Below are 25,045 nucleotides of genomic sequence, written 5' to 3'. Positions count from 1 at the left end.
CGGGAATCTGTGAACTTAAAATAATTTTCATAATAATACTAAGGCATTATTTGCCTGTTTCACCGTGCTAACATTTGTGCAGACTAGACAAAGTGAGGCAGGGCACCACCTGTTCCGGTGGTCAATGCAGTCTTCTCTGATACACTCACATTCTGGTGGAAAATGTGTCAGTTTTATTTAAGAATGAAAAAGCTGCAAAAATTATTAATTATATTAGGCTTGAAACCTAGGCTCATTTCTTTTCAGTATTCTATGTGATGAAATGGGAAGTACACATGAAGGGTTTTAATGAGCAATAGTTATTCAGAGTTGGGTATCTGGAAGACATTTTCTTGAAAATGAAAGCAGTGAGCCCATTACTTCAATGGCTGAGATTGCCAATGATAAAATTCAAGCTTTCAAGTGGAAATCAGAATTTGGGAAGACTTATATCTACCACCAAAAGCTTGACACCTTCCCAACACTTAAAGATTTCTCCTAAGAGTGGTGATACTAATGAATATGAGTTTCCTACTATTTTAAGATGAAATAGGTCAATATTTAAAAGGGCTTGAAAATCTCAGTGGACTCATATTACCCAAATGACCAATACATGATGTTATAAAATCATTCATGAGCAAAAGAGTCATTCAAAGTAAGAGACTGCCCAAGGGATTTCATGGTCACAGAGTAAAAAAATTCATTGATATGTCAGTAGATTTCACACTGTGACTAAGCTTTTAGAAACCACCACTTCTTGGGGCGCCTGGGTCGCTCAGCAGTTCAGCGTCTGCCTTTGGCTCAGGGCTTGATCCTGGGGGTCTGGGATCAAGTCCCACATCCGGCTCTCAGTGAGGAGCCTGCTTCTCCTCTGCCTGTGTCTCTGCCTCTCTCTGTGTGTCTCTCATGAATAAATAAATAAAACCTTAAAAAAAAAAAAAAAGAAACCACCACTTCTTGAGTTTGGCATCAAAGAAAAATATATCTTCAATTATCTGAAAAGTCTATTAAAATATTCCTCACTCGTCCTTCTTCCAACTACTTATCCATGTAAGACCAGATCTTCACACAACAAGATAACCCATTACAACAGATTGAATATAGAAGCAGATGTGAGAATCTAGTTGTCCTCTCTTAAGCCAGACATTGTATAGGGATTTGGAAAAAATGTAAAACAAGCCCACTCATGAAAAATTATTTTGTTTTGGAAAATATGGTTCTCTCTCTCTTTTTTTTTTTTTAAGATTTTATTTATTTATTCATGAGAAACAGAGAGAGAGAGAGGTAGAGACACAGGCAGAGGGAGAAGCAGGCTCCATGCAGGGAGCCTGACGTGGGATTTGATCCCGGGTCTCTAGGATCATGCCCTGGGCCGAAGGCGGCGCTAAACCACTGAGGCACCCAGGCTGCCCGAAAATATGGTTCTCTTAAAAAAAAAAAATACACTATTCATGTGAACATGTTTTGAGTTGTTTATTTTAAAATAAATATTTTAAGAGTTTCTGTTTCAGTTTCAAATACATAAACACCAATAGATATAACTTAAATAAACAAAAGTTCTTCTGAGATCTTCAATAATTTTTCATTAGTATTAAGTGGGTGGGTTGGTCCTAAGATCAAAAAATTTGAGAAATGTTGTACTAATGAATGAGCTTGAGCTTTAACTTCACCCAATCAAAACGACTGGAGCTATATCACCATAAAGTACTGGTGGGGGGTATTAAATCTAATTTATTTGTGGAACCAAGACTATGCCCTGATAGTCCTAGGGCAAGAGCATCATACAGGTGGCTGGTTGCCCTGGCAACATACATGCAGCATAACCATCCAAAGGGGGAAAGGGAACCAGCAGAGGGTTTGGTTAGTAGAATGAGCTAGTCAACTGCCTTGTCATAACTGAGAGTAAAAGGTTATTGTGCTTTCATCGTATACTGGAGTATATGAGGAGGGGAAGAAGAGGTTACAAGCTAACTTAAGTATTACTGATACTTAATACTGATAGGGAACCAAGAGACAATAACCCAAAAGAGAGGACAAGGGATGGTATGGAAACATCTTCATACAAAGGAAATCGTTGGAGCAAAAATATAAACCTTTCTAAATACCAAAAATTATACTAAAACAGAGAATAGAAGCCAAAAAATCCCCAGCTGCTTATATAAAATACACATACATCCCCCCCCCCCCAAATAAAAAATGGAACAATGACCACTTTTAGATGGTAATCTCTAGGGGAAGGAGGAGGCTAGAGTAAAGGACAAAACAGAAGCTAAACCTCTTCAAATACAGTTTGTTTTATAGATCTGACTTTGTAAGAATGTACCCTTCTCTATAATTACAAGTTAAAATAGATTTTTAAAAACTAATCTTCCTAAATTAAAAACAAAGTGAAACAAACGTATCTAAGTGATGATTCTCAGCTGGTGGCATAAGGAAAGGGAAGCAGGAACTACTTCAGAGATTCTCACAGCAATCCTGACTCCAGACCCTGGTGGGACACTAGGATGAAAAGCGCTCCAGAAGACCAACAACACAACACTCCTTCCAACTGCTTTGGGTAATGGTTTGTTGACAGTGGGCTAGTATTGTTATTCGGGGACTGTAACTGGTGTATGTTGTCGGATAAAGAGGAAAAGTGATTGTGTGGACATTACTAAATTTATCATTCACAGTGTCAGGGCACAAGAGGGTTCCAGCACAGGGAGAAGAGACATAAATCAAAGAGTAGAGAGCCTTGTAGTCATGAATATGAACTGAAAACCCCAGTATGAACTTATGTTTTTTGTATTTAAAGACAACTTCCGGGACACCTGCATGGCTCAGTGGTTGAGCGCCTGACTTTGGCTCAGGGTGTGAGCCTGGGGATGGAGTCTGGCATGGGGCTCCCTGCAGGGAACCTGCTTCTCCCTCTGCCTGTGTCTCTGCCTCTCTCTGTGTGTCTCTCATGAATAAATAACATCTTTAAAAGAATAAGAAAAAAAAAAAATAAAGACAACTTCCTAGCTGTGTCCACTGAGAACACTGAGCAACAAAGACTGACCCAGGAGCCCCCAGGAGCCCTGAGAACTCAGAATGAGGCTTTGAAGGGCTGTTTTCCACAGGATAAGACTAATGGAAGTCTGAACAGTGGGTATTTATTAACTTTAGGGATAACTGATAATTTTTAAAACAGTGTGTTACTGGTATTGGAGTTATGCTTTTCAAAGAATCTGTGTATGTTTTAGCTATCCATACTGAAGTGCAGGGTGAGGACAGGGTGGTGCTATGGATGAGGCAGGGTTGGCTGACACAGGGTTGGCTGTGAGCTGACAATATTGGACACACAGTGGGTCATGTGGGTTCACTGCTTTTTCTACCATACACGTTTGAAATTCTGCATGGTGGGATGTGAAGAAAAAAGTACTAAGGAAATTCTGGCCTCAATCCTTTACCCCATCCAGGGTTGTTCTATTTGCTTTTTACCTTGTGAATAGAAGCCATTGGGAAAGGTGTAATAGGAGCAAGGAAAGGAGAGAGAAAGATGAATGGTGGGTGTCCTGTTTCCCCTAGAAATGTGTCCTGATCTTACCAATGGGGGTTAGTGATCTTGTGCAAAGACTGAAGTTTCTTCTTTGATAACAACTCTCACTATTGGATGCCACGTACCTGGGACATCACTGAGCGTTCTCTCGCAGAACTGCATTTACTCCTCAGTTTACTCCTCACATCACCCCACCTACCACACGAGGACAGAGGTTCAGGAGGCTAACTGAGCAGCTCCCAGCACTGGTGGGTGAGAGAACTGGGACTGAAACCAGGTCTGCATGACATCCATCGACTGTGCTGTGGGGTCTGCTCCATCGTCTCCATAGAAATCGTTACCTCACAGTACAAAACATTCAGCAATGAAAGCAGCACATCAGGCTCTTTTTAGTGAGAATTTCTAAAAACTGAGCTCCAGAAGATGGGCAATTTGAGAGACGTGAAGATGGGAGCCCAGCTGTGTGGCAGAAGGAGTTTATGACAGGGTTTGCATGGGACTAGAGGGCCGATGCTGGGCCAAATGCAGAGGTGACCCAAAGTCCCTGCCCATGTGGGTCTGAGAGCCCTGTGGAGGACGTGAAGTTGTCATGCACGCCTGAGCCACACAGGCAGCTGCCCAGGAAGCCAAGTGTGTGTGAATGAAGCTGAGTGTTCTGATCAAATGGAATATAGAGCAAAGTTCACATAAGCGTGTTTAATGACATGTTTCCTCACTACTGACTTACACAACTTGGCCTGAGTGCTTACCTCTTGGCATGAGTACCTACAATTAAAGCTACTTCTCATGCAGCCAAACGAAACATTTCTGGGAGAGGGGGGCATGGGGCAAGGCTGGAGTCTGTCCTGGAATCTCTGTGGGACTCAGAAGTGGTAACTGGTTAGTGTGTCCTGCTGGTCCCACCTCTGTCTGAAGCCTCATGTGATCTTCCCCTGCCCCTTCCACTAGGCATGCTCAGTGACTCACAGGGACCCCCAAGGGAACCTCCTCAGTCTCTCCACTGCGCCGGGCTGCTGGCTCCAGGCACACGGGGCCCCTGTCCCCCACCCACCCACCCGGGCTCCTTGCTTGTCGACACTCTCACCAGACTACAGGTCTCACCTGGAAGGCATGGACATACCTTACTCCTTTCATTGCCTCATAGGCCATCTAGGCACGTGGACGTCATCCAGGGAGGAAGAAAGGGCAGAAAAGGAAGAATGAAAAAAGAGGGTACACGGACACCCTAGACTGCAGCCATGATGGGGAAGGATACCACATGAGGTCCCACTGCAGAAAAGTGCAAGTGAGAAGTTGGCAGGAACTGTGCTTTCTACCTTTTCAGGCCCAAATATGGAGATGCAGGAGCTTTCAAAGTCTTCTCCTATCTAGCTGCTTTGAGGCTGGGGCTCTTTATTTCTGCCCCTAGAGTATAGTGCCTCTCCCACCACAAGATAAAATATCCCCAACTTAATCAGTGTGAAAGAAAGGCCAAAAAGACTGAAAAACCTAACTGGCCTACTGTTAACAATATGTAGTTATGGGGCAGCCTGTGTGGCTCAGCGGTTTAGCACCGCCTTCAGCCCAGGGCATGATCCTGGAGACCCGGGATCAAGCCCCACATCGGACTCCCTGCATGGATGGAGCCTGCTTCTCTCTCTGCCTGTGTCTCTGCCTCTCTCTCTCTCTCTCTCTGTGTCTCTCAGGACTACATAAATAAAATCTTTTAAAAAAAGACCCCCCAAACCCCCAAAATATTATGTAGTTATGTGCAGCTTAACACAACCACAGTTGCTTTATAAAAGCTACTGGGTGTCCTTGAGGAATGACACTGACAGTGACACAGCTGTAGTATGTGGAAACATCACTTATTTACACGACTCACTCCTAGGGCCACCCGTCTTCTCAGGGAAACTGAAGCGGACTGCGGACACTCCACACCCAGGGAGCCCCAGACACTCCTGGGGGAGCCGCCCTGCTGATGTTGGGATGCCTGACACCCACCTGGATGCTCTGAGGGCAGAGGCGGCCTTCCGACTCTGGCCTTGTCCCTGGATCGTTAGAGGCCAAGGTGTACTGGGGCCTGGGGTTCTTTGAGCATTAAAGATTAAAGATGTGCATGTAAAGCAGAGTGAGGCTATTTAAAGCTCCTGGCCACATCCGCAAAAACATGGAGACACAGACCTGGCTGGATTTCCAGTTCCTCAGGGACGCAATGTCCCTAAAGGAACTGAAGCCTCAGCAGGAGATTTCCAGCGCTGTCCTTCCCAGAATGGTGATTTGGGCATTTTCCATTCATACTTCTCAACCTGAAATGAGCCGAGCCGCGTGAAGCCCCACCTGTCTCCCCAGAGACCCGGAGTCTCTGGCCATTGCAGAAGGCGCCCCGGCCCCTCCGGCCTGTGTACAGCCGCTCCTCCGTGCAGTGGTAAATCACTCCAAATTCAAGCTGCGGGGTGCAGGGCAGGATGGAAAACAAAAGTGCTTCACTTATTTGACACAGAAAATAACACAGTAATTCAAAGGGGAAGGATTCGAGGTGTTATGACCAATATGATGGAAACTCCTTTTCCAAAGGGGATTGAAAAAAATAGTGTCTGAGTTCAAAACTGGACATGAAAGCACATGTCTTTATGAAAATAACATACTTAAACATATATTAAAACTCATATAACTTTATTAAAAATTAACCTTACAAGGGGCACCTGGGTGGCTCAGTGGTTGGTTGAGTGTCTGCCTTTGGCTCAGGGCATGATCCCAGTTTAGGGATCGAATCCCACATCCAGCTCCCTGAATGGAGCCTGCTTCTCCCTCTGCCCGTGTTTCTTCCTCTCTCTGTGTGTCTCTCATGAATAAACAAAATCTTTTTAAAAAATTAACCTCATAATCAAGCATTAGTAACTGAAAGTTGTTGAAAAGCTGAATTCTTCAGAAAAGCCTATGTTTTGGGGGCTGGGGAAGGCTACTTGTGACTCATGCATCCCCACAAGGAACCCTCAAAGCTGCTGACAAGTGAAGAATGAAGAATACATCTGTAAAGCTTATGGAATCAGAACTCAAGAAGAGCCAAGGAGAGGAGGTGATTCACCAAGGAGGGGTGCCCGGCACGGAGTGGGCGGACAGCAGCCTCCCAATCGGAAACAGTACAAGTAAAAAAATTTTTTTAAAAGGTGAGGATGGGGAAAAAATGCGGCCTTCTCTCATGTGTTTTTTCTTTCCTCTACCGACTCATCACTAGTCAGGGTTAATGAGAGCAACCTCGTGTGGTCTAGGGGCTGGCCATGTTTCCATCTCTCTGGAAAATGAAGAGAGACCCAGCCCAAGGCTCTTGGGAGAGTTTCAGCTGGCCTGGGGTGAGATCGACCACAGTAGAATGGACTCCTCAACAATGCAGGAAAAGGGTTTATTTCTGGGGAGGATCAGCCTTCCAGCAATGCTTAATTATCTTCCCTCCTTCCCACCACCCTGGCTTTAAGGGGATTCCCCTAGAACCAGGTAGGCCTCTAGACCTGTGCCCCCCGGGTGGTAAGGTGGCCTGGAGGTCTTTGCTAGCAGGAAGGAAGGGTGAGGAGAACCCTCCACATGGCCAGCCCACCTGCATGCAGTCACTCACACCAGGCTCACTAGCGCTGCAGGCCTTGCCATCAGAGACCTTGCCCACCCACAGCATTTTTGTCCTCCCTGCCCAGTTATGGACATGTGGTCATGAGCCCTGTGAGCTGAGCGTCACCCCAGGAGCTTACAGCTCAACTCCTAATTGGTCTCAATGACACCTAACAGAGAAACAAGAGAGCATTTGACTCCTTAATGAGATTTTGATATTAAAATTTTTACCTATCTTCACCCTAAGTACTTTTACACAGGTGTGAACTTCCCTCGGCCTCCATGCTAGGTAGGGAGTGGATGTTAGTGTTGAGGAGGAAGGCGAGGAAACAGTGCCCTAGGCGAGGTCTGCTTTTGGAAAATGCTGAACCCCCAGTCCTATTTAAATATAACTGTGGTGGCCACACAGAAGTGAGGGCTTTCTGAAGCATTACTGCTTAAATTGATTAATGCCCTTTATGCAGGTCCCACGATGTTGCTTAGCTGCAAGGGCGATGGGAACCCTGAAGCAGCCATGTTCTCATGCTAACAGCCAGGGAAAGACGAAGAACTGGTGAAAGACTGGGATTCAAAACGTCCTCCAAAAATAGGACTTTCTTCTGTGTGTGACCAGGTCACATGCCCCAGGGGTTGGAGGGACACTAACGTGGACCATTTGCTCAGAACTTTCCCTCCCACGTTTCTCCAGCAGCATCACAGAAAGAGTGTGGTGGAAACAAGGACCCATCACCATGGGGATGGGCTGGCCACAGAGCTCCAAACCCACAACCCCCCAAATCAGCTTTCATTTGTTTACTTTCTCATATCTGAAAAACAGATGCTTGGATTTACTAGTCATGATTAAGGCACTTGACAAAGAAAAATAGGAGTATAAGGGTTGAACCCAATAACCCCCTTAGTATTGAAGGACAATACTAAGCCAGGCCCAAGGGGCTCAGGAGCCCTGGCTGGGGGACCCATCCACTGCATACCTCTTGGTTTACAGCAAATCCAATGCTTACTGCCACAGTGGGAAATCTGCAAAGAAAAACAGAATGGTTCACACTCTAAAACAGAAATGGGTCTCACGTAAACTCTCAGGAGCCTGTGTGCAGTATGCTATGCAGTATTGTCACTGAAAGCACAGAAGGACCTTTCTACACTGTGGGTGGGTTTGTTTGTTTTTTTTAAAATTACTTCCCACAATTTCGCTAACTGCTTCCAAGACAAACAGGCTTAGCAGACTGTGGGGTGTGTGATAGTCAGCCTTGAAAGAAAGCAGTATTCTGAAAGTCATGCAAGACTGATGTGATCCAACTATCACCATCAGGTACCCAGTCGAGAGGGACTTGAGTCATCAGCTTTCTGGTTTCCAGACGTAAAAGGACAGTAGAGACTCTGAAAAGGCCAGACCCATGTCCCTGGTGAGGAGAGGCCCTCAGGCCCTCAGGATGCGGCATCACAGCCTCCATGCAGAGGCCAAGTCTGCGTGACAATACCCCTCCTCACCCTGTCTTCTGAGTGAGCTCTCAGGCAGCCAACCGCCAGAGCCATCGGAGGCAGGTTGTGACATTGGAGATGGTATGTGGTTTTTATTTTGTGATTTTGTTGCCGCTGCTGTACCCCTTTGAAATAATCTCTCTCTTATGTGAGGCTCAGAGCTTAGCAGCAAGCAGGGAGGAGAAGGTGGGTCCACTCACCCACAGGGAAGCTCTGAGAGTAGGCCTGCCCGGAGGTGAGCCTTGACCAAGGCTGTGGCAGCCAGCACGGTCACCGGTGGTCGGCTCGCTGAGCAAGCACACCACACGCCAGGCTCCACTTCATACCCAGGAAAGCTCTCTCCCACCTGCTTCAGCCCTGACGCTGTTGGACACAAGAACGAACAGGAACCATCTGAGCTGCCGTGGCCAAAGGCTTCTGATGTCCTTGGGCCATGAGAATTGCGACACTGCGGCCCTTTGAAGGTATTCTGGAATCTGAGCGCCAGCACCACAGCTGGTTTCCAAATGACACTCTTCTCCTAGCTGCCTGTCTGTCCCCAGGTCCCATGTGCCTGGGGGCCACCAGGGCCCACAGGTGGATGTGTGGGCTCCAGCACGTTTCAGGGCTCAGCCTGCCCTGGCCCAGGGATGGCACACAGAGGTGACAAGCCAGACGGAAGGGCAGCTTCACTCAGCACCACACGCCTATGAGGGGAGACCTGAGGGTCCCCGGAATCGCTACCCAGGGTGGGGCGGAATCGCTACCCAGGGTGGGGCAGTGGGCACGCTGCAGTTCAAAGGAGTCTGTTGATGCCGTTGCTGTCAGCAGATGGCACTCTTCCATTGCCTCAAAAGGCAATGTGTGGGCACCACAGACTAAACTCTCAAGACAGGGATCCCTGGTGTAAGTGTAAGAAGGGCAGAACCGGGATCCTTGGGTGGCGCAGCGGTTTGGCGCCTGCCTTTGGCCCAGGGCGTGATCCTGGGGACCCGGGATCGAATCCCACGTGGGTCTCCCGGTGCATGGAGCCTGCTTCTCCCTCTGCCTCTCTCTCTCTGTGTGTGTGACTATCATAAATAAAATAAATAAAAAAAATTAAACTCTCAAGACAGCCCCCACTGAGGAAAGGGCGGTGATTAACACGATGGATCAGGATTACCTTACACACTTACACATAAACATGCTGTTTGAGGCAAGACACTGAGGACAGCACTGGAAGCGAAGCCCCCCCATTCCAGCTGTGCTCATGCTTTTTCACATTACTCTGGGAAACGGAGTATTTCCTAGCCACTTGCAGAAGGGGCTTACAAAATGTGGTCCTGCGCCCCTCGTCTGGGCTGCGTGCCTGTGAGAAATGCACGCCCCGGGCTGCCCAGCCTGGAGGGGGCTGGAGCCTGTGCCAACCAGCTCTCCAGGAGGCCTGACGTGTGTTCGTGTCGGAGAAGCAACCATCTGTGGAAACCACATCACATTCGCTGCTCCCGTGTCCTTGCACAGCTCTGATGCCCGCCCCACTGGGCAGAGCTTCCCAAGCAGAGGCCACGTCCCTATCACCTCCCCGAGCTCTGCAGCTCTCCTCTCCTCTCCCCAAGGACATCTCTGACCTCCTGAAAACCTACTGCTTTTGGCTGTTATTTGCTCAGTCAGATTAGGCCTGGCCCGCTGCCAGTGGGGGCTTCCTCATCCCGCCTCGTGATTGCATGAGGTCTGCTCTCATCCCCAAAGGCAGCCCTGGAGCGCCAACCCTCAGGTGCTGCTGTCTACACCCGGGCTCCTGCGGCTGCTACATGCTTGTTTCTCCAGGGGCTTTCTTAAGGGGTCCTTCTTCATTCAACGTTAACATTTTAAAGCTGACAAACACAATAGTTTTAAACAAATGAGTATTTCCTATATACTGTGAGAGCATCTCACCTACGCTGGAATACCTTTTTGAAAAAGATCAGTACAGGATCACCTGGGGGGCTCAGTCAGTGAAGCATTTGCCTTTGGCTTAGGTCATGATCTCAGGGTCCTGGGATTGAGCCCCACATCGGGCTCCCTGCTCAGTGGGAATTCTGCTTCTCCCTCTCTCTCTGCCCTTCCCCTTGGCTCGTGCTCTCTCTCACACTCTCAAATAAAGAAAACCTTTAAAAAAATAAATGAACTAAAAATAAAAAAGATCAACACATGATTACCTTTTTATTTTTTTTTTTTTTATTTTTTTTTATTTTATTTTATTTTTTTTTTTTTATTTATTTATGATAGTCACACAGAGAGAGAGAGAGAGAGGGGCAGAGACACAGGCCGAGGGAGAAGCAGGCTCCATGCACCGGGAGCCCGACATGGGACTCGATCCCGGGTCTCCAGGATCGTGCCCTGGGCCAAAGGCAGGCGCCAAACCGCTGCGCCACCCAGGGATCCCCATGATTACCTTTTTAATGAGACCATCAACCTACTAGAGGTTTATATACTCCTCCCTCAAAAAATGCTGTTTGGAAGACAGTCTTAGAGAAAAGGACAGGTATGGGACGCCTGGGTAGCTCAGCAGTTGAGCACCTGCCTTCTGCCCAGGGTGTGATCCTGGAGTCCCGGGATTGAGTCCTGCATCGGGCTCCCTGCATGGAGCCTGCTTCTCCCTCTGCCTGTGTCTCTGCCTCTCTCTGTGTGTCTCTCATGAATAAATAAATTAAATCTTAAAAAAAAAAGAAGAGGATGGGTTAGGACCAGAATAGGGGTGACCCATGCTTATGCTCACCTGTGCACAAAGTTGCAGGTGCCATCAATGGGGTCGACGATCCAGGTGGGGCTGGGGGTGAGCACGCACTTGGCTCCAGCGGCTGCAGATTCTTCTGCAATGAACCTGTGGCGGGCAGGAGCTTAGCCTGAGAAAACTCACCAAGAACTCAACACAAAGTACTTCAAGCTGCCTCCGGTCCCATCAAAGACAAAGCAGACACAGCAGAGATTTCATCATGGTTTCTCTAGGTCAAACACAGGCCGACTCTGTAAAAGCCCATCTATTTTTCGATCTGTCTGCTGGCCTACCTGCTCAGAAGGATTTAGAAAACATGAAGTGACACCTTGATGCAGGAGTTTTGGGAAAACATCAAGGCATGGGAGGGGGCCAGGCGAACAAATACAAGAATAAAGGACACTAAGAAAATAAAGAAACAGACCTTTTAAGGCAAAGCTAAACTCTGCTCTCACTCTAGTCTGGAAGAGAAAAGGTTGAAGACAAATGATAGAGGAAGGCTGGCCAGGGTGCAGGGCCCAGGGCTCCGGCGGCTTTAGCTTCCCGTCGGTAGTGCTGTGGCTGGGGTGGACTGCTTCACTGGACCTGAGGCACTCGATGTCACCTATAGCTGACACTTCCAGGTCTGTCTGCAGCCTGGCCTCCTCTGAACTGAAGACAAGGTGACAACTGTAACTGCCCACCATTCAGGCTCAAAAAGGAGCAGCCGTATCCCCTCAGAGGCCCTTTCCGTCCTGGTGTCTGGCCTACGAGCCCCTCAGTAGGCCACATCTTCCCCTTCATGCTCTGGTACCCACACAGCCTGTAGGAACAGGGCCAGCCCAGCACTCAGGCTCATACTGCCCTGTACCAGCTACAGTGGACCCCGTTCCCAGCCCCCTCCTTTATAATTAGTCCTCTGTAGACAAGCCCCTTTGGGACCACCCACACTTAGCAGGCTATTTCCCGTCAGGAACCTGAACAAGGAAAACACATCCCTATCCAAAGCTTACATGACAGTGTCTGGGCCATGACTCATGTAACAAACCCAGGTCCACTAAGAGGGGGGGCCTCTGCCCCTGTACCGCCTTGTCGCACCAGGCCCCAGACCACAGCAGGTGCTGAGCAAACACCTGCTTATGTGTGAACCCAAGGCCTTGTGGAGAGCCTTCCATTAGCTTCTCAATGCTATGTCCATGTCTATACTGGAGAAAAAGGAGACCTGAAGGCAGTATATTTTTATAAGAAGGATAAATGAGTGAAACACAAGAAACATTTTCTGTCCTCCTGCTGGTATCTGGTGTGTTGTCACTTGTGGCCATCAGGCAGCTGCTGAGCCCCCGACAAGGCCAGAGTGGGGCCCTCCTGCTGGGCCTCGAAATGCTCCCAGAACCACTTTCTTCAGAGGAACCGCCTATCCTAAGATGTGGCAACAATAAGCTTGCAGATGAGATGGATACTGTACTGCCAGTAAAAAGACTGGGCTAGAAACCTCTGGAAGTGCTCCATCCAATGTGGTACCACCTAGCTACATGGGGCTGTTTGAAATTAAATAATTGAAATTAAATGCAATTTCAAAAAGCTATGAAGTTCCTTAACTCCCACTGGCTACATCTCAAGTGTTGTCTTTGCAACACTGAGAGGGAAGAACCAGTGCCATGCGTTGTGACGTCCCTGTTCATCACTACAGCACTGTCACATGTCCCATAATTCATTTGGGACCACCTTTCCCATTCCACACATCAGGAAACTCATGCCCTATGTGTACACACACAACCATCTACCCCCTCTGTCTGATAAAGGATCTGAAATCTGTCAGTGTGTATGATGAGTGGACATGTATCATCTTCAGGTTATGTATTTCACCTCCACCCAGGTGCGGCCTCCTGGAGAACCCATGCAGGAGAGCCAGAGCACCAGGGATGGGGAAGTAAGACACCTGAGAAATCCATATCCCAACAAATGGCTCCCGTGCAGAAAACGCTTGGGTGAGCACAGTCTGCAACCAAAAGCCTACAATCTAGAGATGCATAGGACGCCAGTTCTAGCTTCTGTTTGCTTCTGGTCCCCTCCTCCCCTCCTCCACTGGGAACTGCCTCCCTACCATCATTCGCCCTCCTCGGGGTTTGGGTCATTTGTATCCTGTGATCCAGGCTGGCAGGTCTAGATGGTAGACAGAGCGTGATGAAGGACATGAAGTCAGAGAAGCCAACCTGGGCAGGATGCAGCCAGGCAGTGAAGCCTGCACTCCTGACTGCAGCAGGAAGGCAGGTGATGGGTATGCAGAATCACTGATGATTACGCAAGGCATTAGCTCTGTCAGTTTTCTTGGCCAAAGACAAGGAATTAAATCTCCTTTCAATGTCTTCTTCTATAGCTACATGATTTTCCTCCCATGCCATGACTTGTGATTATGTTTCTAAAGAAAAAGGGGTCATGGGATGGATGCCTGGGTGGCTCAGGCCGTGATCCTGGGGTCCTGGGATCAAGTCCCACATTGAACTCCCTGCAGGGAGCCTGCTTCTCCCTCTGCTTGTGCCTCTGCCTCTCTCTGTGTGCTTCTCATGAATAAATAAATTTCAAAAAAAGGATGAGAAAAAAAAAGAAAAAGGGATCACACCCTAAAAACACACATAGACAGGGATCAGGTGCCAAATCTTAAATTGGGCACAAGGTCCATAAAGCAGTGAGGTCAAGATAGAAATGGAAGTGACTCACATCCAAAGAAAAATTCCCAGGAGCTGAGGAGGAATGTGGAGTTTTATTTCTTTTTGAACCTGATTTAAGTGGGAAGCTGGTACCTACTAGAGTTGGGGGGAGCCCTTGCTGGGGTCTCCTGGCAAGGAAGAGGGGAGTCTTCACAGGACTGGCAGCTAACACAAGCGTCAGGTAGCACAGCCTGCAGTGCACCAACGGGGCTTCCTAGGACACACAGGCAAGGAGGGCTGCTGGCTCACTAGCCCAACAGGTGGGACCGACATGGTCGACAGGGTCACCAGGCGGCCCGGGGAAGGCAGCACCCACAATGCTTCTGTTGACACAGCTTTTGTTCTGCACAGCATTTCCGATAAGCACTCAAAGAAATCACACGGAGCTCTGGACTTTCCCAGCAGTTGACTGATTATTCACACCCAAGAGTTCTCTTCTCTACTCAGCTGCCCGGGGCAACAGAGGGGAAGGAGTGTCCGTCATCTTGCTATTTGCTTTGCACCTGTGCGTGGCACTTTGGGGCAGGGCCCTGGACTGTGTTGACTCTTCTGAGGCACCAAAAATACCTCCCTGTTATGTGAGGAGAGATGTAGTTTATTCACTGAAACCTGACTGTTCTCGCTGTGGGGAGCCAGCACCTACAGGATGGGCGAGACCATTCTTCAGCTCTCTGCAGATGGACGTGCGAAATAACAGAGACCTTAATAAAAGCATTTGGACAGCTACATAAGATCCATAACATCAATAGAAAAAAAAATCCACGTGCCTAAATTTAGGGAGCTCAAGGGCCCTTTCACAAGCCTATCTAACATACAAGAGGAAAGCAGCCCCTGGGGCAAGGTTCAAAGCAGGGTAAGAGAATGATATTCTGTTGCATAATTTAACTACTCTTTTTTCCTTATAGTCCTAACAAACCCTTCTTATAATTCTGACGGCCAAGTGCATGGAGGCCTTTTTCTCTGGCTGGTTTGTTTACTCTGTGACAAGGTCAAGGTCACCCTGCAGTTCACTAGGGAGCCAGTTAATGCTCGTGGGCCTGGCCAGCATCGCAGCAGGCTCCGCTGTCTGATGACATGAGTGCCCAGCACAAAACTCAGTGGGAAAGGGGTGGAAAACAAGTGTATAGCCGGTGGTGGCTAGGAACGTATTTTTTCCAAGTCCAGGGCACAGAGGGCACGCTGCAAGGCATAGGAGTCACCACGATAGACAAGGCCGTGCCTGCAAAGGGGAGCCCAGGCCAGGACAGAGGAGGCAGCTAGGTGTCCTGGGCAGTTAGTTCCTCCCTTTGCCTCTGCTAACCCAGACAAAAGGGACATGGACAACGTGTATATAAATATGGTTTGGTGATACTACTGAACATTCCCAAAGTTGCAGAACTTGGATCTGAGTCAAAATCATCAACTAGAAACAGGTTCAGGCACCCCACAAAGGCAGGCCTGGATGGAGACCGGGCTAATGTGGTCAATGCCAATACTGGGTTTTAACTGTCAACCTGGACCTGCTCGTTTGTTTTATGTCTTTACCACCACAGGATGACCTTGGCTGGGTGCCTCAGTCCTAGAGGAGGAGGCTGAGATCCCAGGAACCAGGGTGAATTGCCAAAGCTGTGGGCAGTAGTAAATGGAAATCTTACAGTTCCTTGGTTTAGCATACTCCTGTCTCCCAGATTGGGGACCCAGACTTTGGATTTCACAAATGAGTACAATAAGATAATAAAACAGGGAGCAGGGACACCTGGGTGGCTCAGTGGTTGAGTACCTGCCTTCGGCCCAGGGTGTGATCCTGGAGTCCAGGGATCAAGTCCCACATCAGGGTCCCTGCATGGAGCCTGCTTCTCCCTCTGCCTGTGTCTCTGCCTCTCTCTCTGTGTCTCTCATGAATGAATAAATAAAATATTTATAAACAAACAAACAAACAAACAAACAAACAAACAAATAAATAACAGGAAGCCTACACCAGGTTATTTCTTATTTTATTCAAAATAAAACAGTCGCAATCGTTAATATTATTTCATAAATGACTAAAAATGGGGACTGGCATAAGCTCAGAATAACACGGAGTCCTTCCTAAAAAAAGGATGATAGGCAAATTTATGCTAATTCATTGTTTAAGGGATATATGTAAATACTTTGAATACAGAAAGCTTACAGTATGCTATTTTACAATGTGTATGCAGTTTTCTCATCGCAAATTCATCAATTTGTCTATGATTTAAATCATAATTAAATCCTCCCAAATTCTTTTGAATCCTAGTCATTGGCAAAAAAAACCACACCACACTTGGCATAGATATGTTGAAAAATTATTTTATCTATTTGAGTTTTCTAGGCAAACTGAACAGAGTAGAAGAAGGACATCCAGCCTTTCTCTGGGTCCTGGTGTTGCCCTCAGAGCTGAGAAGCAAGTGGCAAAGAGCCAGGGGTGACCATGGGGCAGCCGCATCTCATCCCTCACAGCCCGACTGGCACTTTGGGAAGTACCACTCTAAATCACAGATACCTGGTCAGGTGTGTGCATCTGACTCTCCCAGGGCTCTTTCAGAGATGGAGGCCTGGCATTAGCCGACTACAGAAGCCCAGGTGGGCCTGGCACACACCCTGGGTGAGGGCCAGTGCTCTGGGTCAATGGTTTTCCAAAGGAGCTTCAAAGTTTGGTGATCCTCTGGGGAATCCAGGCTGCAGGGTGGAGCGGCGTTGCTGGGGGAGGTGTTTCGATCACTCATAGAACATATTTGTCCCGGGATATGCAGCAATGAATATTTAAATACACTTTGTCAAATGGAATCCATGTCCCATATTGACACAAGAGTGGACCCAAACCACTGCTGCCAACACACACAATGTGTATGTCGTTTCAGAATTTGGTTTGTCCAGAGTGATCTAAATGAAACCTGCCGGGAGCCCGATGACTACGTCTGGTCTTGCGGCGACCTCCAGGGCTTTACTAGGACTCCACAGAGCTGAGCCAGCCCTTGCCTCCGCCACAGCCACCTGGGCCAGTACCACAGAAACCTCAAGTACCAAAATAGCTCCTCAACTAGAAACAGTTCCTTGGTTACTGCGGCCTTTCCCTCTCAAAGAATAAAAGCAATCTATAGAATTCGCTTGACATTCCCATTTAACTTCATGTTTCAAAAAGTTAAAAAATCATAAACATTTCCGAGCTTCTAAAATATTACAACAGATGTCAGGAATCCTGACTTCACACTGAATAAGGAAATAGGAAATAACAGACGCTCACACACAAAGGTTGTGGACAAAACAAAACAAACACGACCCATTGGCAGAGAGAATTTTGAAGGGAGAGCTGGTGACCCTGAGATGACCTAACCAGTTAGGAGGAAACAACAGGGAAGAAAGGAGGTATGTTTGAACACTGGCTTGACCCTTCTTTCATTTAATCATTCACAGGGAAAAACTTTACTGTGTCCACCCTGTGTCAGATGGATGCTGAGGGAGACTGCCTTCCATGTCTCTGCTCTGTAAGCCCATCAGCGATACATACCTAGAAATCCAAGAGTCCCTATCCAGCCTCCTCCGTGAGGACAGGGAGCCCTCCCACCCAGGCAGTGGTTTTCCAACTCTCTTCTGTAGAGCTCCAGGGATGAGGGAGGGCCTGAGAAGCCCCCATCTCCACCTGAGAGCTCAAGGGAAGTCCTCCGCTGAGGTCCAGGGTTCCCTTGGAACTAGATGCAAAATACTGCATACATATTTCAGTTTTTCTGGGGAAGACATTAATGGTTTGCATTGGAGTCTCCACACGGTGACCCCAAAAGGGTTAAGCACTTCTGCTCTGGAGAAGGTGGAGTCCTCATGAGGACCTGCTAGGGTTGGAGAGCAGCCTTCCCTATGGCAGACGCCAGCCTGCCGGGAAGAAGGCCTCACAGAGCACCAGCGGGGGCGCACCAACAGGTGGTAGACCTGGGGCCACCAGGCTGACTCAGACAGGGAACAGAATAGAACTGGCTACAAGTCCCTCCAGAAATAAGCCAAGTGGCCTAGCAGAGGGGACACTTGCGCAACACTCTAAAACACTTCCCCTGAGCATGTTACAGAACTGGAGGCTTCTCGGTATTTATAAGGTAACATATTGACGTGAGTGTTGTCAAGATGACAGTAGGGTGGATGAAAACATTGTGTTTTCCATGGCAATCAACACAGGGGAGGCAGACTGTGAGGCCCCCTGTTTCACGCCTGCCCCCTGCAACCAGTGGCGTGGCACCCTGAGTTAGCCGCAGGCAGCATGTTACTGAGTCCCCTCCCGAGGGACACACCTACCTGTGTGAAGGAAACCTCTTCTGCAGCTCAGAAATAATTAAACCTTCCACGAGGTGATCTGTTTCTGTCACGAGGTCAGCAGCTGATGTTTTTGTTGAGACGCGTTTTTCCTCAGAAAGGGCTTTTCTGATGATCTGAAATAAAAGTACAGAAGAGTACAGGAGGCAGTTACCTGACGAGCACCCGGGTCCCCCAACACATGTGCTCTCACCTCCTGCACCCAAGCTCTGAACCGAAGTAGGCGGTGGGTGTGGGTCTGAGGGCCATGGGCTGCTTCCATCACGGCGGCCGCCGGGGCCTTACATCACACCCCAGAACGTCTCTCGGGGCATCTAGCGAGCCTAACTATCCACTATTCTTTCACCAGAAAGAGGCTCACTTGTCCTACCTGTGGAGCAATTTTTCTCTGAAGGAAAAGAAAAACAGTGGTTCTAAAGAGCATGAAGCTCCTCTCAATGAAAGATGATGTCGCTGACAAACCTTTGCCCTCAGAGTCCCAAGAATTTGATTTCATTATAAAAACATTATCTTGGGCAGCCTGGGTGGCTCAGTGGTTTAGCACTGTCTTCAGCCCAGTGTGTGATCCTGGGGACCTGGGATCGAGTCCCACGTCAGGCTCCTGCATGGAACCTGCTTCTCCTCCCTCTTCTTGTGTCTCTGCCTCTCTGTGTGTGTGTGTCTCTCATGAATAAATTAAAATCTTAAAAAAAATAAATAAAATCTTTAAAAAATAAAAATAATAAAAAAAAAGTATCTTGCATCATGTGGAGTGGACCATGCTCTTGCATCCAAATTATAAACGTTCAAATGGGGAGCCTTCGGAGAGAGTAAGGGGTACTCCACCAAGAGAAAGGCACTCTCCCTGCTGCTTCAGTCAGGGTACCGCTGAGCGGCCAAAGCGGATGTACACGTGGGCTGGCGCAGGTGCCAGTGCCTCCCTGACCCCAGGTCTGGGCTCACAGGTAGACTGTGGGTGTGCGAGCCCCAGCACTCCTGGGCCAGACCTGTTGCGGGCAAGTATAGAGGCACAGGGAAGAGGGGGCCTCCCCAGGGACCCCGGGAAGGCCCAGATGGGAGGGCAGCTGGAGTGGTTAATCAGTCACAGGGCACCCTGAGAAGGACCAGGTCTACTCTATGTAATAAAAATTACGCCTTCTCCAGCCCAGGCCTTGTCACGACCCAGTGTTTCCCTCAGCACGATGACAAAGACGGGACACCTAAAAACGACTTCAGACCTTGCCTTCCAAACTGGCTGCTACCCCAAGACCCCGCCTTTCCTTCCAGAGCACCATCACTCACTCAGCAACCTAGACTCCATGTTAGGTAATGTCTCCTGAGTGCCTGTTTCACGTCCCACTTGTCGAAGAGGATGATGGCAGGAGGAGACGACCCCCTAGTCTGTAGAGATGAGGGCTGCCCATGGAATTTAAAGACTGTGCAAGAGACCCCGAGACATGGAGCGATCCCTGTTTTTATGCGGCTCACATTATGGCCCCCTCCTAATGCCAGCCCCCAGAAGCGCTAGGCCTAGACAGGGGGCTCCTCTTGTTCATCTTGATGGCACACAGACACATACGACAGAAAATCTAAAGGGTAATTTTGTAAATAATGCAAAAGACAAAGCATATAGCACTCTTGCAAAATCTGTGAATATTTCTGTGCCAGTCCCCACACTGCCACTGTGGCCTTCCTGTCCCCCCCTCCCTTTTTTAACGATTTTATTTATTTATTCATGAGACACACACACACACACAGAGGCAGAGACACAGGCAGAGAGAGAAGCAGGCTCCACGCAGGGAGCCCAATGTGTGGGACTTGATCCCAGGACCCCGGGATCACCCCCCTGGGCCGAAGGCAGGCACCAAACCACTGAGCCGCCCCGGGATCCCCTTCCTGTCCCTTCTATTCGCAACATCCTGCTTAGTACTGTCAGGCTAATCTTCTTAAAACATCAATTTGCACACAGTAAGTTCCCACCAAAGGAATCTCCACAAGTTCCTTGCTTATAAATTTGAAACTCTTCAAATCTAACCCCTGTATCATGGCCTTGTCCTCCAAGGATCCCTAAATCTTGGGTTAGTCCAGACCTTGGTTCCACAGGTCATGTGGCAGTGAGCTTGTATCTTGTATGACAATTCAGTGTGGCATGTCGGGGTATCTGTGGTGTGTTTATACGTGCACATTTGTGATATATGTGTGGTTTGTATGTGTGCATGTGATGTGCGTGGTCTGTATATGTGTATGTGTGTGATACCTGTGCGACATGTGTGTAGGGAGGTGTGAAGGGAGTGTGTAAGGTTGTGTGTGGGGTATGTATGCATATAGTTCTAGGGAAGGAGAGAGGAAGACCAGAGGACATGCCACCAGTTTCTCAAAGTTCACTGTGCATGAGTCATCAGAGATCTTGCCGAAGTGAAAACTGGTTAAGAAGGTGTGGGGTTTGAGGTCTGACGTCTGCATTTCTGACAAGTTCTGTGGTGACACCGGTCCTGTGGGCCACACAGGAGTTGCTGGGCTGAGAGCAGGTTCTCAAACCCCAGAATGAGGACAGGTCCTCAGGAGCTGGGGTGTCCTGGGACCTCTGCCCTGAGAGGACACGGGTTTCCTCTTGCCCTTGCCCCTCTCCACATGTATTGTATGTAGAGTTCAATGTTACAATTCCAACCACGCGCCCTGTAGTCTCTGTGGCGAAGCAACAGTGATCTTTAAACATACGTCAGCTCCTAACACTTTAATGCTTAGAGCTGCCCAACGACCTCCATGGCTTTTAGGAAAAACCCCAGACCTACAAATCTCCCCTCCCACAGGCCACCCCCATGTTCACTATCCTTCGGCCACTCCGGTTTTCTGGCTGATGCTAACCAAATTTCTTTTTGTTCCAGGGACTTCATATTTTCTAGTCTATCCAAAATTTCATGCCATCTGAAGTCATCTTGTTTGTCCCTCTGTTGGTAGTACGTCTCCCCAGGGAGCAGGCTGTTCCCTTTGGTTCCCTATCACATACTCCTTGCCTCTAGAATCGTACCTGGCATAGAGCAGGTGCACAAAATTTTTTTGGATTGTGAAGAAAATACACTTCAGCCTGCTTGAATAGACTGCACATTTTTCCCGACTGGACCACTAGTTTGTATGAACACGGACCACCTCAGTCTCTGTTTTGTCTTACTAAGGCTTTTTGGTTACCCTGTGAGAGTTAACATGTGTTTGGCATCTCCTCCTCCAGCCTCCATCCACGAGCCCCACCTCCTGGAGCCAGCCCAAATCTGCGTTAGGCACTCCTGTCCACTCACTGCACAGCAGCCAGAAGGGCTTGCTAAACCCCTGCCCGTTATCACGGATCTCCCCAGCATAAAGCACTTAGCGGCTCCCTAGCATTCTGAGGATACAAAACTCCCAATGGAAAACAACAACAACAACAACAAAAAAACCCTCCCAATGGTGGTATAACCACAGCTTCCTGAGACTTGACCTCCTAGCAGAGACTATTTGATCCCAAATAGCCAGTATCCTCTTCTTCCTTTCAGGAACAGAAGCCCCAGGTTGAGCAAGGTCAACAGTCCACATCTGTCTGCCTCTTGTGCAGGTAGGCCCGGCCCCGGGTTCTGCCCAGGAGGATGTGAACAGAAGGGATATGTGCAACTTCTGAGTCACATCCTTAAAAGGCCACTATTTGCACACTACTCCCTCCTGTCCTTCCCCCCTTGCCACCAGCTGATGATGTGTGGTGAGAGGTCAGCTTTGGTCACATGGGAAGAGAGCAACTCCTTAAGGCAACAAGTGACAGGGAACCTGGCAGGGACCTGACAGTCACCTGAGTGACTTGGAGAAGCAGAGCCCCATTCCCAGGCTTCTAACTGGGCTGCTGTGGGGAAGAGAAAGGAACCAGCCTTGCTTCTGTCACCAGTCTGTGAAGGAAGCCAAAGCACCAACTTACCACACGGGTCTCACCTAAGCTCTGCGTTCTCCTGTCCTGCCCCTCCTCACTCCATGACTGCTATGCCCCAGCCCAAGTAATCACTCACCCTCAAGCCTGCCCCCACAGAACCGCCAGCCTCCTCCTTGCCCGTGTGTTCTCTGTGACTCAGCTCAGATATCACCTCCTCTATGACAAGCCTCCGACTCCTGCAGGCAGAGCAGGGCATTCGCCCTCCAAGTGTGTAAACCACACAGCTGGCCTCTGAGACTCCGCAGCCGTCCACACGGGTGAAGGAGCCCCGCCTGGCCCCTGCATCCACCTCCCCCAAGTAGATTTTGCAGCCTAGGGAGGGGCTAGGTCTTGGGAAACATCTGAATGACGATTTCTCAGCTGCTACACACTGAGCTCACAGGTAAGGAAAGCTGAAGACTTCAGCAAGTGCGCTCTAGAAGCCGTATCTAACAGCCTTGGTGTTTACGCGTTTGGTCTTCCCCATCCTGAAGACACCCGGCTCTGTTGTGTGGAGGAGACACGTGCTCAGGGGCCTGTGTAGGCAGTGTGGGCAGTGTCCGATGTCATCTGGGCACGGCGGACCCAGGCCCCTCACTACAGATCACATCGGGGAAGGGGAGATTTATGCATTTGGGAGGAGAGTCTCTAATCATGTTCTTTTTTTTTTTTTTTTTTAAGATTTTATTTACTTATTCATGAGAGACACGGAGAGAGGCAGAGACACAGGCAGAGGGAGAAGCAGGCTCCATGCAGGGAGCCCGATGTGGGACTCGATCCTGGGTCTCCAGGATCAGGTCTATTAATGTTTACTACTCCTGTGCTCTGATTGTTTCAATGTGGGCACGTGTCACGGAGCTTCCATACGCCCATGTCCCCTCACAGCACAGCAGGCCACACCGCCTACCCTGCTCCCCGGCAACTTGCAGGTGCTGGGGCCAGCCCTGTCGCACTGGCTGCTGCTCCTTCAGGGCCTGGATCCCACCCACTGGGACACCTTAATTCCTCCCTCTCATCCAGTTACACACTCAAGGATGTAGATTCCATTTTTTTTAAAAAAGATTTATTTATGTATTTGTTTGTTTATTTATTTGAGACAGAGAGAGAAGGACTGTGAGTGTGAGAGAGAGAGAGAGCACGAGCAGGGTGAGGAGAGAGGGAGAAGCAGATGCCCCGCTGAGCAGGGAGCCCGACGTGGGGCTCCATCCCAGCACCCTGAGATCATGACCAGAGATGAAGCAGATGCTTCACCGACTGAGCCCCGAGATCCCATTTCTGAGTGACATCCCCAAACTATGCTGACCTTCCCGCACTGCCTGTATCACCTGCCCACGTTGCTCTGCTTCCCCACCTTCTCTGTCTTGCTCCTTTGAAGCGCTGTCCACCTCAAGCACAGCAGCTCTATGTCCTGGAACCCCCTGCGCGTTGTTGGGCCCCCCAAGAGGACGGCAGGCCCGTGTCCTTTGGGGAGAACCTCTGTGGCCAGTCTGCACAGCACTCATCCCCCTTGTCACTCTTAGTTCTCCCTTCCACAGTTTTGTCTTTGGACGCGATGTCCCTTCCTCCTGTAGTGGCTGACCCCGTCTTTCCTGAGGACCTGCTCGCAGCCCACTACTCCAGGAAGCCGCCCCTGGAGCCCTCAACCCTCTCAGCCCGGGTGAGGCCCTTCTGCTCAGCTCAGGGGTTCCCGCAGCACCTGACACATCCCAGTCACCACACACACCATCACGGGGAGGCACTGCCGAGGCTCATCCACTGGACACTTCTGGAGGGCAGGAGGGCTCTGCCTACCACCTGAGCGCCCCTGGGGACACCGGACAGGTCCTGCCCCGCCCCTCAGGCCCCAGGCCCAACAAGGCAAAAGGCATCGTAATGGGACTTCTACACTCAAGCGGATTCCCAGGTGTGGGGAAGCTGTGTAAACTAGCCTCCTTTCAGTGGCCCAGGACTCGGAAGCTCTAGTTCTTCGGGGAGGAACTGCACGTGAGAAATTCCTGTATGGAATGCAATTCCTACTTGGGCCCATCTCATAACATCAGTAGGGAGAACAGACGGTGCCCCTACAGTTTGGAATCACGCAGGTCTGAATTCCAGCTCCACTTGGGAGACCAAGGCGGGGAATTGTCACTGAGCTCCTGGGAGCCCTAGTGCCCTCCTCTGCAGTAACAGCCTCACCTCAGACACCAGGAGGTTGCAGGCAGGAAAAGAGGACTCCTAGGTAATGGTCTCGAACACAAAATGACATACACACCTGCAAAGTTCTGTGCCGCCCTGATGTTCCTGAGAGCAAATCCTGCCAGACCTTCATGACTTACAACAAAAAAAACAAAAGCCTGTGCACAATGTACAGATCTCAGGTGGGATGACAAAATGCTGGGTTAAGAAAAGTGTAATTCATGAACGTTTCTACACTGCAAGGAATGGTGGTGAGAGAGTGCTGTGCTTTCTCAATAAATCACCAGTAGACTCAAGCGGCCGGGCCTCTGGCCACAGGCCCATCTGCCGGGGAAGGCCCACGGGGCTGCTGGGACAGGCCCTGCTAAAGCCCTTTACTACAGCTATTTTTGCTCTTAGGGAACTTAAACTTTCTCACTCTGCCAGCAGTAAGTCAGCATGTGCTGTTATTTAATTAATGTTTTTTCAGCAGCTCACTAATGAAGCATGCTTCATAGACCTCCTGGCCTGGGTCTTTCCCTCCAGATAACATTCCATTACTGTGTAATACATAAAATACGGGCCTTTAGTCACTGACACCTGCATTTCAAAACTAAAGGAAGGGTCGCCCCCAGCTACAGTGTCAGAGGCATCACACACGGTCCTGTCCTGATCCTCCTTCTTGCCTGCACTCCGTCCTGACTTTGTATTACTGCCCCCAGCAGTAA

At 49.1% G+C, this 25,045-nt stretch overlaps 1 protein-coding gene and 1 long non-coding RNA gene across 4 annotated transcripts in view; both read right to left on the bottom strand.

Annotated features, from left to right (window-relative positions):
- Positions 1-25,045, bottom strand: part of IMPA2 (inositol monophosphatase 2) — a 45,482-nt gene that overhangs the window by 9,918 nt on the left and 10,519 nt on the right. For 2 of the 3 annotated variants that reach the window (XM_025429561.3, XM_025429562.2), the window contains exons 2-5: positions 18,239-18,372; positions 11,277-11,381; positions 8,053-8,098; positions 5,819-5,927 (exon numbers count right to left, since the gene is read on the bottom strand). In XM_025429561.3, the coding sequence (XP_025285346.1) occupies positions 5,819-5,927; positions 8,053-8,098; positions 11,277-11,381; positions 18,239-18,372 (394 nt within the window). Of the gene's footprint in view, positions 1-5,818; positions 5,928-8,052; positions 8,099-11,276; positions 11,382-18,238; positions 18,373-22,260; positions 22,396-25,045 lie in introns of those variants that run through there. The other variant, XM_025429560.2, reaches the window with a different exon arrangement.
- LOC125755355 (uncharacterized) lies at positions 8,631-11,162 on the bottom strand. Its single transcript, XR_007411681.1, has 2 exons — positions 10,953-11,162; positions 8,631-10,716 (listed from the first exon to the last, which is right to left on the bottom strand). It is a non-coding gene; the product is annotated as an uncharacterized LOC125755355 (long non-coding RNA).

This window comes from Canis lupus, chromosome 7, assembly GCF_003254725.2.
Source record: "Canis lupus dingo isolate Sandy chromosome 7, ASM325472v2, whole genome shotgun sequence".
NCBI lineage: Eukaryota > Metazoa > Chordata > Mammalia > Carnivora > Canidae > Canis > Canis lupus.
Note: the sequence above shows the minus strand (reverse complement) of the source record. Positions and strands in the feature narration are given on the sequence as shown.